This window comes from Platalea leucorodia (assembly GCF_965183815.1).
Source record: "Platalea leucorodia genome assembly, chromosome: 2".
Classification (NCBI taxonomy): Eukaryota; Metazoa; Chordata; class Aves; order Pelecaniformes; family Threskiornithidae; genus Platalea; species Platalea leucorodia.
Window position 1 is genome coordinate 12246836 of NC_138824.1, and position 22377 is coordinate 12269212.

At 41.4% G+C, this 22377-nt stretch overlaps 1 protein-coding gene across 2 annotated transcripts; it reads right to left on the reverse strand.

The window, feature by feature from the left end:
* Positions 1-2289: 2289 nt before the first annotated feature.
* On the reverse strand, positions 2290-21287 carry CWC15 (CWC15 spliceosome associated protein homolog). Of its 2 annotated transcripts, none has more exons than XM_082337058.1 (7): positions 21198-21287; positions 18826-18964; positions 16589-16701; positions 15577-15665; positions 14609-14719; positions 4723-4841; positions 2290-4051 (listed from the first exon to the last, which is right to left on the reverse strand). In XM_082337058.1, the coding sequence occupies exons 2-7, from the start codon at positions 18954-18956 to the stop codon at positions 3922-3924; spliced, it is 693 nt and encodes a 230-aa protein (XP_082193184.1). In that variant the 5' UTR covers positions 18957-18964; positions 21198-21287; the 3' UTR covers positions 2290-3921. The 2 variants fall into 2 exon arrangements, with proteins under 2 accessions (XP_082193184.1, XP_082193183.1); XM_082337057.1 differs by lacking the exon at positions 21198-21287 and adding an exon at positions 21068-21175 and having other exon boundaries at positions 2364-4051.
* Between the last annotated feature and the right edge of the window lie 1090 nt (positions 21288-22377).

Genomic DNA, 22377 nt, shown 5'->3' on the forward strand with positions numbered 1-22377 from the left:
TTTACGCTCTGCTTGAACCGCATCTTGGGGGACATGAAGTACGGTAATGAGGCTGCGTTTGCTTTTATGACAACATGTCAGTCTGCCTAGGGAAAAAGTAGCTGAACTTAAAACAAAATGTAGACTTTATTTCTTTGGAAAAAGGATCCCAAAATCTTCCTCCCAAATAAGCAAGACAAAATCTGGCAGGAAGTTTTGTTCTTGACTACCAACTAAATTTTATTCTAAAAGCTGACAGGAGATGGAAGGAGGACTTCCGCAGATGGAAACGTTTCTGTGGGTATTTTCTTTCCCTCCCCTGAACATGTATTGCAGAGCACTAGGCACTGAGCAAGAAATAAAATCAGAGAAGCCCCCGCATGCGATTCTGACTTTCCTTAGAGGAGGATTAAGGCGTCAGGCTCCAACTAGCCATGACTGCAGATATGAATACGCACTTGAGCCTGAAGCACTTTCTGAGCATCAGCGCATCCCTTCAAGGCTTGAATCCTACAGATCTTCCTTTGAAGTGAAGCGCTTCAAGGCAACATGCCCCAGCCATTTGATGGTTTGACCCTGAGCTCAGATCTCCCCTCCAACATGAAAGACTTCGAGGTATTTGTGGTTGTAGGAAACAGCAGAGAGAAATTTTGGCAGCTCGATGGGGATACCTGCATGGCTGAAAGGAGACACCGGGCTGCCACCACACCGCGCACCAGCTGGGCTGCCCTTGAGGCACTCAAAGGTAAGCAGAGCAAGAACAAGATTACCTCTGCCCCAGGATTTTCTTTCAAACAAAATCCAAGTTAACAGAGGAACTGAAACCCACCAAAAGCCTTTTTTTTTAAATTAAAAAAAAAAAAAAAAAAAAAAAAAAAATCTCCTTCCAGGCATTCATAGGAGGCCTACATGGTACCTATGACTACATGAAATCCGGAAAAATGCAGATAATTTTTAATTTTGCTGGTTGCAATATGCAGCCTTTAATATCCAGCCATCTACTTGAGGAAGACAAATAGATGCTAAACATTTTAGAACCTTGTATACACAGAGCACAATTATTTCCAGCTGCAGGACTACCATTAAGCTTTAGTCCTCATACTATTAATCCCTTTAGAATTATAAAGCATATTCCAAGACAAATTTTGAGAGACAAGGCTTTTTAAAAAACCCTTAGAAGTTTAGGTGTTAGTCCCTATGCAAAATAATCCTGGTTTTCAGTTCCAATGCTACACCAAAAATAACCATAAACAAGGGGGAAACCGTTTATAAAGCAAGTGGCTTTGTTCCAAGCCACCAGTTACACTGAGTTCAGGTGTTGCTTGCAAAAATACAGGATTAAACAATCCTGCTTGCTAGGAACTGTAAAAGATTACATTCCTTGAAGTGCCGAATGTTTCTTCCACTTCACCGCCTGGGAACAGCTGCCTTGCCAGCTCCACTGCCTTTGTTCTAAGTTATTTGTCATACCGAACAGAGGTTCTTGGAAAAAAGCATGCTGGGAGCAGAGGTATAGAACATCACAGTCTGATTTTTTTTTTTTTAAGAACTCACAGCCACACTACAGTTTTACAAAAACAAATGATCTGCTTGTCTTTTCCTAGGTGAGTCCAAGAAGCGCAGCAGAAAATTAAACATCAGTACAGCATCAATACTGAAAGGACAGGGCTCTTCCCCAGGAAAAAGCACAGAGCGCTGTACGGTTTTCCCGTACTGGTGAAGAAAATTCAGTAGTTAATGATGCAAAACCCACCAAGAGATAAGGCTTGGGATTCCTTAATTGTCAAGTTGTGTTTGTGTATTGCTGAGTCTTCAGATTGTGGGTCAGCTTACACTGCAGGAGGCTACAATACAAAAGCTTTGAGGGGGGAGGTTAGAGATAGGATCTGCAAATTCTGTGGCTGAGCTGAACAACAATGCCAACAAAAACCTCAAATACAGCTGCAGCCTGGAGCTATGCAGCCCCTAGCTCTTTCTCCAGAACCAGGGAAAAAATGACTGCGTACACCTATGCATTATGCAAAAGTTTAAGAAAGGGATGTTCCTGCAGGCGTGGAGAACAACTGCCTGCGTAGCTGAAGAAGACCTCATCCAACCCCGGCCATCTGACTTCTTAAAAGTATTATTTTCTCTAAGAAAAGAGTTACATTACTTCAAGAACACAAATGGTGGCATTGTACGCTTATGATTTCCATGAAGGCATTGAACTGGAGTTTCAACTATGCCTCCCCCTCTCCAATAAAACTGTACGCTCCCTTGCTCGCTTTGGCACGGTGATTATATCTTGTAATACTGCGAGACCGATGTATTTTTTTGTTGTTGCCATGACAACTATGCTGTTAGGTCAGACCTAAGGCAGCAGCTGGCTTCGCCACTGCCAGACTCTGACAAGTACAGCTCTTCACTTTTTTTTCCGTCTAAATACGTTGCCAGTATACCAAGATTTTAACTTAAAGAGAGAGAATTATGAACTACACCCGTTTTTCTGCTTCCCAAGAATCATTCCTGTCATGAGGCAGGTAGCAGAAGCAACACAACCGCATATTCCCCAAGTAGCTGGAGGAGCCCACATGACCTTAAGCATGCTGAAAATCTCGCTTCCAAGTAAATATGGGTATTAGCTGCTGGCAGTAGGACACTATGCAGAGCTTAATGAAAGGGTGGAAAATACAGCTAAAGCTAATGAAAGCTTTTACAGGATACCAGAGTCACGTCCAACAAAAATCTAAAACACTGTGCTCTACATTTACTCTCTTAAAAAGAAAATCAGATATATTTTCAAATTAAGAGCTTGAAAATATTACTATAAAGCAGTGTCTGTAAGAATGAACTAGACTGAGCGTAACATAGGCAAGGAAAAGGGCAAGAATTTTACATAAACGTCTGAGTTCTGCCACTGTAGCCTTCCTGGTAGAGAGGCCACTACTACATTTTGCAAATGTGAGGTTCATAGCCAGTGCATCACTTGGCCAAGATTTTAAACGCAACTGAGATGATAGAAGAGGGAAAAAAGAAATTCCTTCACAACTGAGATTTTTTTTCATTCGCTCATATTTTATATTGTCCTATCAAGTGTTAAAATGGACATTTAAGAAGTAAACAAAGTGTACCATGGCATCTTGAGGAGATCACTTGTTTAATAAAAGCACTCGCAAGTTTCTAACAACATAGGCTACTGAACCAGGCACACACAGACTGAACCCTGTGGCCACGTGGTTGTGGCTGAGGGACTGAGCACTGCAATGGTTTATTAAGGGAAAAGACCCCACGGTTCCACAAGGCATTCATTCCCCTCTCAATGCTTCCCCAAGCGTTACACGGTATCGCCCCAGAAGTGCTGAGCCAAGAAAGCCCAGAAAGCTGGGTTGCTAAGAACTTGGGAGCCACTCCACCAAACCGTATCTTGGTTGATAGTAAGAAGAAACTAAAAAGGAATATTATTAACTAAGTTTCTAACTAGCTATTAACGGGAAGTAAGTCCAACTTGCTACAGAAAATATAGCTGTTCTTGATTCACATTGCTTATCATACTCAGCTATTCCCCATCTTCGATAATACTGACATTTATACCAGTTGCATAAGCTACCAACCACTGTCATTACAAATACAGGTTGTTTTGGAAAGCAATTTAAACAATTAGAAGTATTTATGGCAAACCAGCTTCTCTCTTCTACCATTTACAAGAAGGCCAGGAAAGGTAAACGCACATGGACAGAAAAATATTCATGAAACACAAGCTGATTTAATTAAAACTGAAAAGGAAAACAAACTGAAGGAATAAAAACTCCAGATACATAGCAATTACTAATTATGACGCTGTTGATGATCTTGGAAAAGCATTTGGGAATTCATGACCAAATATTCAGCCTTGAATTCTGAGGGAGAGGGAGGGAACAACCATGACCTTCCAAGTCCTTCATCACCACCACACATAAAACTGTACTACTTGATATATTTTTCCATGAACTTTTTGTGAAATTCTGATCGCAGAGTATCATTCACGAATCTTTTGTCCTTTTTTGTTTCATCTATCCCCTTGGCACAATTCTTGAAGACAACATCATCGTCCCATCTGAAAACAAAAGTTTTTAACTTCAGTAAGTTTGTATGAAAATTAGGTACAATTTACAAAAATATATAAATGAAGTTTAGCCCTCCTATTTAAATGTACTAAGAACAGCTAGTCATTAGGATTAGATTTTAGTCTTCAAGAAAAAACATCTATTTTTCTAATCCAAGCCTTATTCTACACGCTCCTGAGTCAGAAGCAAGATGACTATCAGTAGATTAAAAGTTATTTTGTCTTTATAGAAAATAATGACCATTTGAACAGAGCAGGAAAAACTTTAATCTAATGGCCCAAATGTTGAGAAACACAACAGCAACTGGAATATCAGCAAACAAGAATTGTTTGTCACTAAAAAAAGCCAAAGAAACAAAAACCCCAAACCAGGTAGATTTTAAAGGGGAGCATAACATCAAATTTCTTGAGGAACTTTGGTCCTGTTACTTTTTGTGTCATTGTGAAGACAAACACAATTCTCAATCTCTCTTTCTCTTTTTTTAACCACAAAGTAGCAGGATGATTTTTTCAAAGAAATGCATCAGTATCCCAATTCTACATTACAGTACTTGTGACAAGATCTGAGGAAGGAAATAACCAACAGCAGTGATGACGTTTTCAGACTCTGAGTAACGAGAGGGAGCAAGGGGATGGATATCACAGTACAGACTGCACGGTACCTCCTCTTCACTTTGAAGTTTGCTTGAGGCTGTGCTGGGCTGGTGAGGTTCAGCAGTGGGTTGCCACTCAGAATGTTCTCCATCCGAATTCTTTCTTCTTCAGCCTTTTGCTCTTGTTCCTGAGAACCAGAAATGGATACATTACTTTTTGGGGCCTTTTTTCTCATCTAGTTGGTAGAGAGAAACATTATTTAGCTGCAAACACCCACACAGATAGAGCTTTAATTCCTAGCTCAGACTTTTCAGAGCGTTTGACACCGGTATGAGTAGAATAAGGATAGAAGCAGACAGAGATACTCTACAGAGCTTAACATTGCTAATAAATTGTCAATCTAGCAACACTCATATCTGCCCTACTTACCTCCGATGTTCCACCAAATATTCAGTTAGATTCCAGCTTTACCATTTACATATTTATTATACTAAAAACTGTATACAGATTAAAAGATGTTTTTTATCCTCCTGAGAAAAGAGAATATATCATACAACATTCATTACGTGGAAGACACCTTACAGCACGTTGAAACTTCTCTATCATCTTCAGCGATCTGCTTGGGTTTTACAACTACAACTTCCCTAGGGACCAGTTAAAAAGAATATTGAGAAATTTAAGATGCAACTGAGCAGTGGATGTCATAAGACTATTTAAGAGTTCCCATATTAAGGAGCAGAAAAATTTTCTTCTCCTTGTACTGTCAAAAGCATGTAACTCAAGCCTAAGTGAAGCACTCCACTACACGCAACACCTAGTAGATTTTACTGCCCATGCTTCCAAGCTATAGTAATATATTGAGTGACTTAAATGTTCATAGACTTCAAAATGAATACGTAGTATTCATTTTACATCAACATATTTTCCCACAACCTTTCAAATGTATTACAAGGACTGCTCTTTGATGAAAGTACCAGAAGGAAAAAAAAATTTCTTTAATTTGGATGACTAGCTAGGTGTCCCGCTCCCTGTATGCTGAAGTATGGTCTGAAGACAGTCTACTTAAACAATGCACTGAAGTCTCATTAGCACTGCAGGAGACTCAAACCATGGCTTTTAAAAATGATATAAACTAAAGACAAAGAGATCACAAGGTTGTTCTTTTTTCCAGACTGCAGAAAATTCATGGCTGAGGGCTGCTATGGGATCCCAAAAGAGGAAATGTTTTTCTTGATGATAGCGTTTACAAGGTTTAAGTGCTGAACTTGAACGCTGATGCTAGCCAGAGGTCTCTAGCTTCAAACATGTAATCAATAGTAAGTGATATATTACTAAAACTATCTACAATTCACAATGTTTTTCAATTGGACTGATCAGGTATGTGGAATATTCCTATAAAACACTCCAACCCTCTTAAGAACAATACCAACTTAACATACATATGAATACCAGATGATGCAGGATCACTGGTAAAGATTTTACCTTTCAAAATCTACTCAAGTTTTAGTTATGAAAAAACACCTACCGTTACACTGCTTCTCACAAATAAAATTTAGAACCAGCTGCAATTAATTGCCAGTGGGACAAGAAAAGCTCCCCAAAAGGGTATATTGCTAAAAAGCATGGCGCAGCCTGGTAATGCCCTTATTAAACCATGTGCATAGGCAAAACTTGCCCTTGCTGCTGTATCCATGGAGCTTTAACACAAACCGCAGCAGTTAAAAGTTATTAATAAACAGAAGTTTTGCATTTTCAAACATAGCTCTAAATCCAACATTTGCATTCCAACTTCAGTTATTAGCACCCCAGTAAATAAGGAAACACGGAGAGTGAAAATATTTGATATGGAACAACAATTTCCCCCATATTAGAAATACAAATTCACATTATGCATTTCTTTCCTTTGTGGATTACAGACAAGAAATGTATGCAGCTTCCGCACAGTATGCCAACCTTGGGTTAACCATTTTCTTTCCCCATAACACAGAGGAGCCAACAGCAGTGAAATCTGATTTACTGAAGCCTGTGTTGTGCTCCCACCAGAAGTCAAGCAGCTCTCAGACTACCGTACAGCACATGCATGCAAAGCATTAATTTGAAATGAAGCAAAATCTAAGATACTGGCACAAGAAGAGAAAAAAAAAAAAAAAAATCAGTATTGATTTTCAGGTACCTCCCGAGAGGTGATCAGATTCTGTTTAAGCCCATTAGGCAAATTTACAACAGGATGTGAGCTTGTGAAGTGTTCTCTGTGCTGTCCAAAATGAGGTAGGCTCTGCATCATTAAATTTAATCTCTGACGCTCCATTAAAAGTGAAGCTTTGAAAAAACAAGAGGTCTGGGACAAATCTTAAAAGCAAATAAGAAGGCTACAAACCAAAAATTCATACTGGACTATACTCAAGAGAAGGTAGCATTAATAAGAGCATTGTAAGAAATGAATACCCCCCTGTTGACAAATGCTTCTGTAGAGAGAACTTCTTCCAAGTCCTATATATGCAAACAGACACAGCAGTTTTCCATTTTAGAGCTGAACTCCCGGGGAACTCTTCTCAAGGTGGCATGCAGAGCATGGCACAGTTTCACCCTCAAATTTCTAAGACATTAACCTCGGCCATGATCCAAAGTTACTGAACCTGTGCATCATGCACCACTTCATCTGGGGCACATATAAGTATCTTATGCTGGTTTTTTTGTGATGCATGAAAATGCATCCACACACCACTGACAAATATAGAACTACGAGGCACTCCACACACAGTGTTTATTCGATGGTCAAAAGTCCACTGGAATCAGTCAGCATCTTTTTGGGGGGGAATTACAGTTCTTCTCCTCTCTCTTTCCCTGTTTCAGATTTGATCTCAACAGGTCCTAAAAAGCTGATTGTTCCAGAATTTTCTACCATGCACAAAGAGAAGTGAAAAGCACTCAGACATCTGAATCACTAGAAGAAGATAAAATCAATATTAAGAATCATAAAAAAATATGCATACAGTGGTAACTACTCCAGTGTTCTTATTACACACAGATGCACATTTAATTTTTCTATAATAAGATTTTAAAAAGGTATGCTAGGCATCATCCTAACTTTTATCTGCTTTACATAACCAATGTAATATCCTTCAGCCTCAATTAGCCTGATGTAGTTCACTTGCTGATAATGAAAAAAGCATTACCAGATGGAGGTGACAAAATGCGGTGATAGTAAAAAAAAAAAAAAAAACCCAAAAAAAGGACAATCAAAATTGAAATAACACTTTTAAGAAGCATTACACTACAAGCAGTAATATAAGACTAAGAGCAGGATTTAGCTCCAGATTAAGACACCTACATCTAGGTATCTGCTTGTGGGCACCTGAGCTCACATCTCCCCAGAGATCTAGAGGCTACAATAAGGAGCCAAGGCGGCTCTTCTGCTCACACTAACTTACACACACGGGAGACCAACCACGCTCCAGGCTCTACTGACTGCATCTCCGCTGCACCACCAGGGAAGCTGGGGTACATACCTTGGACACTGACCCCAACAACTTGGCATTTCAAGCTCAACTGAATTCTGTCTAAAACTGCTAATTGTTAACAAAAAACTACACTGTCTCGAGTCAACTACAATTCCAGAGGACTGGAAGGTAGCAAAAATTGCACTATAATCAAAAGAAAGGGTAGGGGCAATCTTGGGAACTTCAAATGATTACATTTCACTTTTGCACCTGTTGAATTATTAAAAACAATTACGAACACAACGCTAACAGAAGGTGTCAAACACTCTTCTATAGTTAGCCAACAGTTACAGAAAACATCCACGAATCTTACTTTCGAAGCCTGAGTTTCCCCGCTGCCGGTCAGAGATGCGGCAGAGCCCCCGGGCACTCGCGCGGCCACTCGCTGTTTCTCAGCTCTGCTCACAAACAGAACTCTGCTGTCTTTTAGACCTGCAGAGGCAGCACAACTAGAAGTAGTAGCAAACTGCAGAAGCTTGTCTTTCTCATTAAAGATCAACAGATTAGAGTCGGAAAGCAAACAGGGAACAGATCTGTTGAGTAAGGCATCGCCAGTTTTAGTCACTTCACAAAGACGACCTGGCGCGCATGGTAATTTATTTATGGCATTCAGTCGTTCAAAGCTGTTCTAGGTTGGATGACATTTCAACGTATTTGCTACAAGTTTCAGGAAGCAGGCTAATTCTGAAGATGAGTCTTGAAGATTTTTTGTATTATTTAGCTTCACTAAAACTTCCAAAAGAAGGTATTCAAGATTACAAAAATAGTAATTTGCTAAGTTTTGTATCTTAGAGACACGACAGGGAGGAAACACTAGGTATAACTCACAGTGGTGCAAAGTTGACATTTACACTTAAGCTAAGTTATACATTTTGGCCAGAGCTGCAGAATCCCTCATCTCCAGCCAAATGAGGTTTTCATTATGTTTCTGAATTTTCCACATAAATCTTCCACTGCTCACTCCTCCACTGAAAGCCGGGACGCTCCAGGCAATGGAGCACGGGCTGTATCAAATCAAACAGACCAGACATAACCTTCATAGCTGTCTGAGCTTCACACCTCTGAGGCACGATCAAGCACAGCTGTTCACAAAATAAGCGGCTCGGGTTGCTCCAAAGCCTATATTGTTCTTTTGTGTGGTGGAACAAAGGCTTATTAAGCTAAATGGATACTATGGATACAACAAACCCACAACAGAGGAAAAGCCTAAGGGGGAAAATAATATTTCCCTATTCACTCCACCTTTTCCAAAATAATGCCTCTTTGCCTGCCTTTCCGTTCAGCGAGATGAGGTATACAACTCTCTTCCTAAAAAACACGCTACAGATTATTCCATCACTAGAGACAACAGCGCTGTGCTTTTCAATGGCAGCGTGTTGCACCAACTACCTGCAGAGATGAATCAGAAGTCAACCACGTTGTAACCACCGTGTTAGAAGCAGGGGCAACAGAACAGGAATATTATGGCGTGGGGAATAAGACTGGACGGACAGAGGGAGTCCCATACCTCGAGGAAGCAGACGGAGATGCTGCTACGTGAATTAGATCTCAAAGCAAGCCTCTGCTCTACAACTGAACTCACCATGTGGCATCACAGTTGGGGAAAAAAAAAAAAGCGGACAAAACTATATTAACCTTAACTAAACAATTATTCCTTATCTTGCTGTAAGAATAACAGTCCCTTGGCATATTTGTTTCTGACCGCAAAGGAAAGAAAAACATTATTGTTGCCATGGTTATTTTTTTTTTCTTAGTATAGTTCCTACCCTTAGCACAGAGCAAGATTACTTTTACAGAAAGTGCTGAAATTCCTGAAATGACTCCATTGTATTAAAGTAAGTTATCCTGTTCAGTTTTTAAAGATGTTGAGTAGCTGAAAGAAAACCTGAAATACCCACATTTCATTGAAGGCTGGGGGGGGGGGGAGGGAGGGTAAAATTTCACATAACCTTATTTAAATGCTAATTTTTGAATGACAAACTAAGACAGCAGTGCCTTTAGCAGCAGGGAAAGAAACTTAATAATGCAGAGATCCACCCCAGTTATTTGATCCTATGCAAATTACTAACTCGGTGCAATACAGCAATTCAAATAACCGACTGAAACTTTAAAAAAAAAAAAAGAGTGCAGACTAATCATAACTGCAGCGTCTATGCGCAGATTTGTTGTCATTTTGCCCACAAGGGAGGGGACCTTATCATTAGTTCTTGGCAAGGGTAAGTATTGCTAGCATGTCTCAAACATTTAACGAAGAAAATACTGTGCCATCTGTTTTTGCCTCTTTATTGAAATTCTTTCTTAATCTTTCTAGTTTTAGTTAGACCCTTAAATTTTAAGTGAAAAGGTTAATATCTATCAAGATTCATTTTCTAATGTTTTATTTGGAAGTCTGTGACATGGCTAAAACACAGGACAGAGCTAACATCTATTTTGACCATTGGTAAAGTAATATATTCAGTTATAGATAAACAGTTGGTGAAACAAAACTGTAAGAAAACAAACCAAAAACTTAAAGTCTGTTCTCAGATAAGCATAAAATGACTGGATGTTAAAATAGCTTTGCTGGAACTGCACGTGTACATTCAGCTGCTCACTGGTTTGAGGTTTGGTTTTAATTATTTCCATTTACCTTTTAAGGAAGTGCTTGAAAATTGAAAATCAAGAGCATCATAATGCTGAGTTTGGAATATTGAAAAAAGTTTCCATGAAACTTACCCATGGATAGTTCACATAGACAGCAGACCTAGTGTTTGTACAGTTTTAGACAGGCCCAGAATTATTCCACAGAAATGGCTTTCAAAGCTAAAATTTCCTGATCAGCTTAGTGTCTACTAGAAACAACCTGAGATTAAAATTGCAGAGGGCATGAGAAAAGTCAGGAGGACTCCCATGCTGAATCAGTTTTTAAAAACATTCATAGTATTTATTTAATGTTTCTACAGAATTCAAGGGAATTTAAACATTTTGAGAAGTCAACAAGCTTTGATAGCAATTGCTTCTTTGCTTGACAAACTATTTGCTTCACAGATTAAAGGGAAATAACTGTGTGATGGAAGTTAGAACCTCTCAATACTAATATTTGTCAAAATTAGATTTAGAGGATTTCTATGGAAATCGGTATTACCAAGTAAGGGAAGTTAACAGAGAGCATGATTATCTGAAAAAACAATAGATTCTCATCTTTTGTTTTTAACTGCTGTCTCACCAGAGATGCATTTTAAAAGGAGCAGTCCTCCTTTCATGGCAACTCAAATACTGGACACCAAAACGATGAGTGAAAACAGTTAACAAAAATACAGTTTTACTTTAAATGAAATCTCAGAAATAACTGGACTAGCATTTTAATAAATCAAAATAACTAAATTATCAGGAAAAAAATTTACATAAGGCACAAATTTGGGATATATTACTGTACTTTACCCACTTCATCTTGTTAAGACCCTGGCATGTTCCAAGAAGATGCAGAGACAGGTTAATCTGTCTGTGTAACAGCAAAGAGACTTGAGAACGATGTGCAGAAGAGTGAACAGGCATTCACTTTGCAGTTTCCCTTTGCCTTGCCACTGGTTTACCCATGCTGTCTACTATGGACAGCAGCGTTTCAGCAGGTAAACCATCCCTGTATGTGGATTAGGCTAATAGCGACTCCACAATTAAGACTACATGAGATGTTGTCCTGAAGTCAGCTGGATGACTAATATAAGGTCACTTACAAAAGTAGGTTTAAATTACGGTTTCCGATACATAATAATATGAAATCCCACATATCTGAAGGGAAAAGGGATTTATATAAAATGGCTATAAAATGCTTTGCCAGTAACACCATATTTCAAAGCCATGGGAAACAAGGCATAATCCAAACAGAATGCACCCCTACAGCCAATATACGTAAGGGATCTTTTCTAAGGAGACCCTTACTCCCAAAGACTCTTCCCAAGGCTGCGCCCTACCTTGGTTTTCACTTTTTCCAATCAACATAGTCTTAGTTTCCTACTCTCAAAAAACCCCAAGAAAATAAAATTCCAAGTACCTGTAGGGCACCCATTATTTACAGAAGATGTCAATTTTTAAGAGAGCCTATCAGCCACCAGTCGGTGAAAAGACGAACAGAGTATGTAGTTAGTGTGCAACAGTGTGCACTATTGCAAATAAATAACTAATGCTCATTTTTAGGAAGAAACAAACATATTAATTTCAGATAAGGGTGCATATATTCAGTACGCACGTAGCATTGGACATTATAAACACTGCTTCTGGGGAAAGAACATCCATGAACGTAAAAAACAATACCAGTTAAAAGACAGCAAAATAAAACAAGTGCTATAGTAAATACTTCATAGCTTTTAGCACCCTCTAGTGACAAAATAAGAATTTCATAGAGATCGTAACATTCCTGCTTTCTACACACAGAGAAGCATGCCCCTGGCTGTCTGTGCTGCAATTTACTACCATTATTTTCCTAATGCAAGTTTGCTACACTGAAATGTGACAAGTTATGCTGTTTGATCTAGATGTAGAATTTCAACTATCAGGCAAAGTGAAAAATCCATACAGATCTAAGCTTTCATTTTAAGCACTGTGCAAGAACAGCTGAAGCAGAAATCTTTCCTACACATTGGTACCGTTAATTTGCAGTTTAGTACACTTCACACAGGAAAACATGGAAGAATTGTTGCCAGTGTTTTAAAGTAATTTCCACCATGTTGTTACTGCAGAACACGATTTCATTGCTGTGTGATGTGCTGCAAATGCCTAGATAAAGAGATGAGAGACGCCTTCAAACACTTTAATGTAAAAGACCACTCACGGGCCAGATGGAGAATCAAGTATCAACAGTTCTCTACAGCAAAATTTCTGCACTGAAGCAGCACGGTACAGCTTTTAGCCTTCCAAGGTACTTAAATCCAAAACTGCAGAGCTCAGTGGTTTTACAGGCCTTGTTGATTCCAAAGGTAAATGTCTGTATTGTTAGCCAAGAGTGGTCAAGCACTACACTGCCGCCTACAGCATTTAAAACATTATTCTCTCCTGGCTGTTCCTAGTGCCTGCTAGATGCTATGCCCTGTTCACTGCCAGCTGCCTCAACTGGAGGGCATTTGTGAAAAACGTCAACCTGTAAGCGTGTGTGTTAAGCTACAATACGGTTATTAGTAGTGCAGAGGCACCAAAACATTAAGCTGTCACAGCAGCAAAGATCCCAATCAGCATTTAATATGTTTATTTAGCATGTTCTAAAAACATCTCAGATTACCTTATACAAAGATGACAGAGCTGTTTTGGGGTGGTTTTTTTGTTCATTTGGTTTTTTACACTAATGTAGAATCTATGTATAACAACATACAAAACAACTCCAACTGAAGTATGCAACATTTTTCAAAAACACTAAAATGATTTAAGCCCTACTCAAAAAAAGAAAGCGCTTAAGCAGGAGAGGGAATGCTGCACATACCCACCACTTCTGTCACACCACCAGAGGCAGAACATTTCAGTAGTGCGGAGGAAATACCTGGACTCTAAACTCTGTAGCAATGCAATGTTAAGAGCCAGTACAGTTCATCCTAAATCCTCATCAGTTTGACAACACAGACTATTCGCAGAAACAGTCCCTAGAAGTCCATTCATCAATCGGGGATTTAACTAATGCACTCCATCCCAACAACCTCTCTTACGCCAAGGTGTGGGAGCCAATAGCACAGGATTTGATCCCGCTCATGGGAAAACAACCTCTAACTACAGGGACTTCTCTCCCTTTTCAAGGGTAGGACATGGTGTTTCTATCTGGAGAGAGAGAAAGAGATTATAGGGAGGTATGAAGGCTACATGTCAGTTGACCTTCCACATTCTGAAAAGACTAAATGCCATATTATTAATTCATCTTTGTGGAGGCATTTTTCAAATAAACTCGCCTATGCGTAATCACATGAAAATAGTTCTGGTCTTATAGTTACAACTGATGCTCCTTGCCAAGGCCACACAGCACCACTGCTGTGAAAGAGCAACCACTGTATAAAACTTGCAGTCATAAGCAAAAGCATGAAAAAGCATATATTTTTATTTCATAAAAAAATCACATTCCCTGTTTCATAAAAGCTAGTTAACAAATGAAATTGCACTGGATAACAGGTAGCTCACTAATGCCACTATATGGTTTTGTATGGTATTTGTCTTCATAGAAGGACTGGCATATGAAAAGCAAGATTATCTTGACTCAATGCTTCTACAAAGTGTTGGGAAAGCGAATAGAATGTTTTAGTGAGTAAAATGTTCAGTATGTCTACTAAAGAAAAAAAATTCTTGACAACAATTGTTAGATAGAAGAACAAATCCATCAGACTCTACTTGAGAAGAGTTGAAGGGCACTTACTTTGTTTACCAGCTCTTACTCATCCTAAGTACTTAAGGCACAGCAGTTTGAAAAAAAAAAACAGATGCTCTTTAATGGGTAAGATTTTACCTTTCGAGCCTGTTCCTCAGCTCGTTCTTTCTTGATTTTTTCCAGTTCAGCCAGAAGAGCTGCAGTGTCATCATCATCACTGTCTTCCAAGTCCTCATCTTCATCATCTTCCTAATAGCAACAAATGGAAACAAGAAGTAGCTTGTTCATTTCATTTAACAAAAACAGCTTTTATTTCTGAAGGTTACTGCAGAGACATGTGTCTCATTTAGAAAAAAAAAAAAAAAAAAAAAGCCCCCAAAACAGTCGTAGTCTGCCCAGCTAAGGATGCAATTTGCTGCTGACTGATTTCTGAAGTACTTGGGCACTCGTAGCAGCAGCAAATACAGTACAAATGGTTTATTTGCTCTTGTACAGTAAAGTCAAGACAAAAATATGTTTGTGATTTCTGGATGACTGCAATTAATTTTTTACAATTCAAATGTGATGTATCTGACAGATTCTAGAGAACGACTGTCCTCAATCACTTTCTAATTGTTGTAATGCAAGTCATTATAATGGTGTGTCTGAATACCCCGTCCAATATTGTTGGGACCAAACATAACAAGATTAAAAACCCCTCAGCTCATTGTCAAGCCTTAGACCTAACTCCTAGATGTCAGCATGAGGAGAGGAGCCAAGAAGCAAGAATCTATTGCTCATGCAGACCGTGTATCTCAACAGTTCTACCTCAGGGAAATTCTAACTAACCCAGTAGTTGACCGAGTCTAAAAAGTCACCCATTCCCCATACTTTAAGTGGTATTTCCAGTTCCCTAGTTTTTGTGTGCTTTCCAAGAATGCCATTACAGCATGGACCAGAATCCTCTGAACCACCCTGGACTTCCACCACAGCAGAGTAATTGTAAAAAGTAGTTATGCTGGAACCTGTCTTAAATCTTTAGCAGACCTAACATAAAAGTACATATTCTATTAACAAATCCCGAAGGCAGGACAATGAAAGGAAAGAAGACAGAAAAGGATACATACATCAGTAAGCGGATCATCTGCATCAAGATTTGCTGCAGGAATCTGGTCTAGCCGAGGCTTCTTAGATACAGAAGATGATGTTGTGTGTTCTATGGCATAAGATTTTAAAAAAAAAAAAAGTGACTGAGTCACTTCATTTAACAACATCTAATGTCAGAAAGCAAAACTCTTCACAAACAATTTGTCTTGCATTAGAGCAAGAGATACAAGCTTATGCTCACTTTCTCCTTGCTTCTCAATCTTAATGCCCATGCTAACTCCTCCCCTGTAGGTATCCTCAAGGGAAGCAATAACGTCCTCAAACTTACAGTTTGGCCTCCAAAAGTTTTTTGAAGTCATTGTTTCAAGAAAGAATAGCAGAAGAAAAAGCCGTGAAGAAATATCCTTATTCTATATATCCATTGGAGGGCTCCCATTGAGGACCACCCCAAAGCATTACTGTTGTCTCGTTTGGTCCAAACTACATCTGCTTTCATCTGTGAATTTGAAAGCCTCACAATACCTTCATACCTAAACCTAAAGTACCTAAATTCTGTCAAACTTAATATTAAAAACAAGTATTTATCAAAAAACCCTTTGATTTTCATTTTAATTATCACTTACACTACACCTGAACAGAATCACATACTTTAAAAATGGATTTATTGTTACACTGGTGCTGTAACACTAGAAGATGAGTCGTTCCCCTTCTCCTTCCTGTCTCGCTTGTCCGAGTACAAAAAAAGCCCTTTATTAGCTGTACATACTCATTGCCAATTCATTACAATCACACTGTATCAGCTGGCCTGCATGATGGCCTATGCTTTTCTATTGGCTGGCCTAGATTTTTTGCTAGCACGAAAGCCAGCGGACATTCCCTTGCAGGTCAACAGCTCTGAACTATCAGACCAATACCCTGAATTCTACTCTCATGACATGCTGTCTGCAACCTGCAAACTTCTTGTAACACCGAGTTTTGTGCAAGAGCAATGCCACACAAAGGTATTAAGATGTTTTGTTTCTTTGTTTTTACCTCTGGTTGGTCTGTCTCTATTCTTTTCTCTTGCAGCGACCCGTTCTCTCTCCTCCAGCTCCCTTCTGAAGTCACGGTTACGCACCTCTTCAGGAGCATCCTGAGTGGTCTGTCTAAAATAACATGGGGGGGAAAAAAGCTGAAGTTGACAGTCTGCAGTTGGGAGCGATTTTTTGAAGGAGGTCAATAAATCCTGGAGTGAACACGTAAGTATAAAGAGTAAGAGCGGGGCACCATGTAGACATAACTTTCTTTATTCTCTCTTCATCAGCCCCCTTCTCTGTATGCGTTACACACACAGAGACATGCAATGCCACACACACATCCTCCTTCCGTGGCTCTCAAATGAATTAAAAGACCCTGAATAAACTCCTGCAAAAACAGGATGACCACATCTACCTCTTGTAGCTATGTCTACATCTTCTGTTCTCCAGCAGTCCAAGCCCAGTGTCCTAGCAGACATCCACCAGCATTATGGTCAACTTTCCTTGCCGTTTTATCATGCCAAGTTGCTGCTGCAAACACAGTCTCTAAGGCTTACAGATAACACCAAGGCTAGAACATACTTTTCATAAACCTTTTCCCCTCCAAGAGACATACAAGAGAATCTCCCACGACCATAAAAAAAAAAAAAGTTGGGAGAACAGGCAACACACTAGCTTTAGTGAAACATATAAAAGAGAGAAAAACGTGTATTTGCAATAACACACGCTGGCCAAAAGCAACAGACTATTTATATTTGAGTCACACTAAGTTTCACCCAGAGAGCACTGAATTTTCTGTGGAAATCTTGAAAAGAACTAATGAATAAAAACAAGCAGCAATTCCTTTCACCTTTCTGTGAACCCAGTGCTGGAAATAAGAGTGCCTGGAAGAAACCCAGACTTGGGCCATTATAAATACATTGTGTGCACAGCCTGTCTTTATGATGAAGTATTTCATTTGCTTTTGTAATTAAAAACCTGAACCCTGATATAGCTGCAAAATCCCCCCAAACCCTGTGTCATTCAAACGAACATGAGTGGGACTGAAACACTGAACTTTTCCTGCAATGATGCAGTCTTGGCAATTTAACAAAGACAACTTTGTATTAGGTATCTGGGAGAAAGAACAGAAGACTCTTGATGCCCCCCCTCCATCTCTCTCTCTCTCTCTCTCTCATGCACAGGGAGGGATTTGGTAAAACATAACACTATATTTCTGCACATGTTTTTCCCCACACACTTCTTTCAAAGCGACAGACTGGTGTTCCAAACTCCACTTTTGTTTAAAGAAACAAACCACCAACAGTTTTCCCCGTAACAACAAAATGCATTTGACAGCACGTTTTGTGCTGTTGATTCTGGTATTCTCCAAAACACTCCAACTCCCTTATCCATACATATTCTTCAAAACCAAAAGGGCAGGAGAGAAGAGGTGAAAGGGTAAGCTTCTGCACAGAAAAGTGGAAATACAAAACCTTAACAGTAATTTCACTGACAAGGGTAACATTAGTTGGATGAAAAAAAACATTTTTAGGCTGACACATTTAATTTAAATTCTAGGTATCTGTATCACATTGATTCCACATTTCATTTAATCTTTCAACAGGATAACGAAGATTTATTATGCATTTCAAACAGAGGAAAATATTCATAAGATCCCATTATCTTTCACACTGATTAAAGCAATTTCTTCCCCCAGGACCTGCATGAACCACTTGCAGTGTTTAAGATCAGCTCTTCCAACACGTACTACTGCCCGAGTGCTATTCCATGATTTCCTTGCTTCCTCTTAATGCCCCTTCCCCAGTGGTCCTTTGCCAAATACAGGACACGATCTTCCTGCTTTTAAGACATGCTCAATTTTGCTCCTCTTATCCCATCTTGCTCTGCAAGTGATGGCACCCTCAGTGGCTCAGTCAGCTCCTGTTGTTCCCAATGATTTTCTCTCCACTCCACTGCCTGAAATGCCTTGTCTCCCAAGCTCACCTTCTTCTGATGATTCACTCCCATAAGCAGTAATAAATTCCACTAAAATTAAACCCCTCCAATTACTTGCAATGCATTCAATCTCCTAGGTCTGCTTCTGAGACCTAGACTTTCAGCCCACTCACGCAGCACTGCTGTGCAATCTCTGGTGCCTGCTCAGTGTCAAGCACATCAACATCTATTGTGAAAAATTTCAGAGTGCCGCCCGTAACAAAAAAATCATTCCCAGACTGTTTTGCCGTAAGACCAAAAAAAACCAATACTAACCTGTATTTGATTTTAGTATGAGAAGGAAGATCTCTGCTGGAATATTGTTTGGATAGCTGACTTAAGTCTCCTTCACCTTTTCCTCTTCCTCCTCTCGCAGGTTCAAATGTTGGCCTCGCTGCTGTCGTCATTTTAACTACTACAGAATCAAGGGATAAAAAAGTCATTACTACAACTTACAATGAAAGACATTCACCAGAAGCTACTTTGTTCCTGGAACTGTAGAAGCAATGACAAGTCCCACTACAGAACACCAGCTATCACTGGTCCTCGAAGTTTAAGGAGCTTTTTATTGACAGAATCTATTCAAATTTTCAAAAGACAGTCTTTTCCAACATGTTTGAAAGATGATACACAGACTCTAACAAGAGAGCGAAGCAACGTTTATAAACTAAAGAAAACTGCCCAGGAGCCAGTCTCCTACCCTTCAGGCAAGTGGTACAGCCCCGTAACTGAACTCTTTCCCCTCCTGAAAAATGACAGCCAAAAATGACTGCCTACTGGGAATGACCCCTCCATTACTCCCCAAACCATACCTAGGTATCATCACCAGAACTGCTGGCTGACGCAGACCACAGCATGCCTAGGATGGTGTTGATAATTAAATACTGATGAAGATCACGCGACTTGAACGCTCCAGCCCTCATCATGGCCCTGTTCAGCTCTCTAGTACAGGCACAGCGCTGTCATTAATACTGCAGCACAGTCCTTTGGGACAGACCTGCGCAGAGCTCCAGCTGGCCAGCAAAGCCTTCTGAAGGGCTAGGGTTAATGTTTCCCTGGTAGCACAAGGCTGGCAGCTTTACCCTTGTGTAAACAAAGTGCAAATAAAAGAGCTCGGACAAACACAGAAGTTTTCACCAGCTCTCATTTAGGAACTGCAGGAACTCACATACCACCAGCACGTCCTAAAAAATCGCCTAGCTGATGCCCAAAATCGCTACTATCAATTCTTCTGCGGCAAAGGAGCGAAAGAGGCTCTGACGAGCCTCAGCCACGCAGACACCCTGTCAGCATGCACCGTGTTCAGCACTGCTGGGCAGGAGCTGGAGACCCTGCAACCCTAAACCACTGTGCCAAGAGTTTAAGATGGTTAACCAATGCCAAAACACCCTGCATGATCAACCTACGCCATCTTAAATCTACTGTCTGAAACTATGCTCATCCCTGCTTCACCAAGACACGCGCATCCATTAACCACAGACTAAAGATATGTAAGACACAAGAGAGAGACATCTGCAGCAATACATAAAGGCACCAGTCTTACCAACCAGAAGGTTGGATGTTGAAGGATGACAAGAGAACATATTCAAGAATATTAAGAAGCAAAGAAAAAACCATGATATTGCTTCATATGTTTTTGTGATACACAAATAGAAGTTATTTATGCTCTGCTTGCATAATTTGTTATTTTTTCACTTTTAATGGGATCACAAAACACATGACTTCAGTGTTAAAATTATAAAATAATTTGTTGCTCAAAGTAACATCACATCAGGCAGAACACAGTTACTGCTACTGTACTACTACAAAGCAAACAAAATTAACAGATAGAAACACCTTTAAAAAGAAGGGAGACAGGAACGAGCCTTGGCTCGTTGACGCTTTTCAGTGACACTGTGCAAGCCTGCTGGGGCTCAGCAAGGCCTTGTAGCTCTGCCTTGGCACAGGCTCTGCCAGAGCCATGACCCACGAAAGCCACCTGCTCTCAGAACTTATCTGTGCTGATCGTATGTAACAGGGGGATCCAGTAATTCAGGTGAAGAACCAGATCCAATGTGGCTGCATAGATTCATGAAGCATTAACAAATCCCTTGGAAATTGTCCCTGCTTGTTTCTGAAGTCAGTCTGCAGTTGGCTTGGCCTTAAAGGACGCAAACTCAATCTGAAACGTGCAGGGACCGTCACACCGACCTCCTAACTTCCAGAAACACAGCCCTGGAGGAGCCTCCTTAGCGCTGCACGAAGAGAGGGCCGGCCGCGCAGGGGTTATGAGCCGGCAGAAAGCGGCTGGGCTCGGCCTGGAGCTGAGCCGCCCTGCCCAGGCAGGCCTGCGCTGCAGCCGGCCCCTCCTCACCGCCTGCCGGGGGCAGCCCCAACCCGAGCACCGGGCCGGCCGCAGCCCGGCCCCGCACAGGGACCCCTCCAGCACCCAGGGCCGCCTCCTTCCCCACTAAGGGACCCCACCACAGCCCCCCCAGGCGCCCCCCGGCCCGCCCGCCGCCCCCTCCCGCGCACTTACACTGCGGCCTCCTCCCACCCTGCGCAACCAGGCCCTACGCAACCACCATGATTCCGCCAAGCGCCCAGAAGGCACCGCGCGGGAACCATCGACACAACGCGGCGGAAGCCGCTGTCGAAGGCGGACTTACCATAGAGAGGGCTGGCGGGACTGTCACGTGAGGGAGGCGAGCGTGTCCGCCATGATGGCTACCGAGGCGGAAGTGGGCGCTGCGGCAGCCTTGCTGCCTGCGTAGCAATGGCGGCCTCCTCCTCCCCTCCTTCCTTCTCCTCTTCCCCTCTTTCTCCTCTTCCCCTCTTCCTCCTCCCTCAGACTGGGGTCGGGCGAGCTCGGCTCGGGACAGGGTGCTTGGGGCGCCTGTCCTGCGGGCCCGGGGTTGCCCTGCAGGAGGGCCTTGCCCTGAGGTGCCACCAGGCCGTGGTCCTGCCCGGGCAAGGCCTCCCCTCGGCGGCCTCGGGTGAGGGGAAGGCAGGGGACAGGCCGGCGGAGGGAGAGGGCCTGGGGACAGCTGCAGCCATAACCGTAACCTGCTGGTGTGAGCCGCTGTCGGGTCTTCCCTCACAGATTAGCTCATGAACAGACCTGGAAGTTGCGTATCTCGGAGGAGTCTGCCCAGAGGCAGCTCGCTTGATGTAGGAGGCTTGGAAAAGGGCGGCGTGAGTTACGTGAAACAGCGCTTCACGGCTTCAGAGTGCTCGCCCGGGGTGTCAGTGCGAGGAGGGCTGGGGTGGTGAGGGAGCGGCCACGGAAGAGGGCAGGGATGAAGGAGATGATAGGGTTGGGATCCTTGTGGGGAAGATGGGGAAAGCCAGAACCGAGGCAGCGTGAGGAAGAGGGCATGCCTCTCCGCCATTCTCTCTGCTCAGAGCTCTGTGTTAGCAACGTTAGCCTGAGCCCAACTGTCCGTCAGCAGGTCCCAGCCCCCCCTTACAAAACGCTGCTTCACATGATGTGTGTTCACTGCTGTCTCCATAAAGAAGCCAAAGTGTAAATGAGCATCACTCGGGCATTAAATTCCCCCTCTTAAAATGCAGTTTCTCTCTTCTGTTTGTGTTTGCTTTTAGATGCATCTTATGATCAAACCTCTGCGAATCTGTGTGAGGGCATGTGAAGTAAAAGGCTCTTTGATGCATCTACAAATTAACAAGGAAACATTTTCCTGAGCATGCAATTTAGAAGAGACTCCACGAGAGGTCCCCAAAGATACTGCTATTCACAGAGCTACAGCAACAATGTAAATTACAGCCTTTGGGTCAGCAAGCCGTCAGAGAAAGCGCTTGGAAGCAGACCCTTGGTATACAAAGAAACCA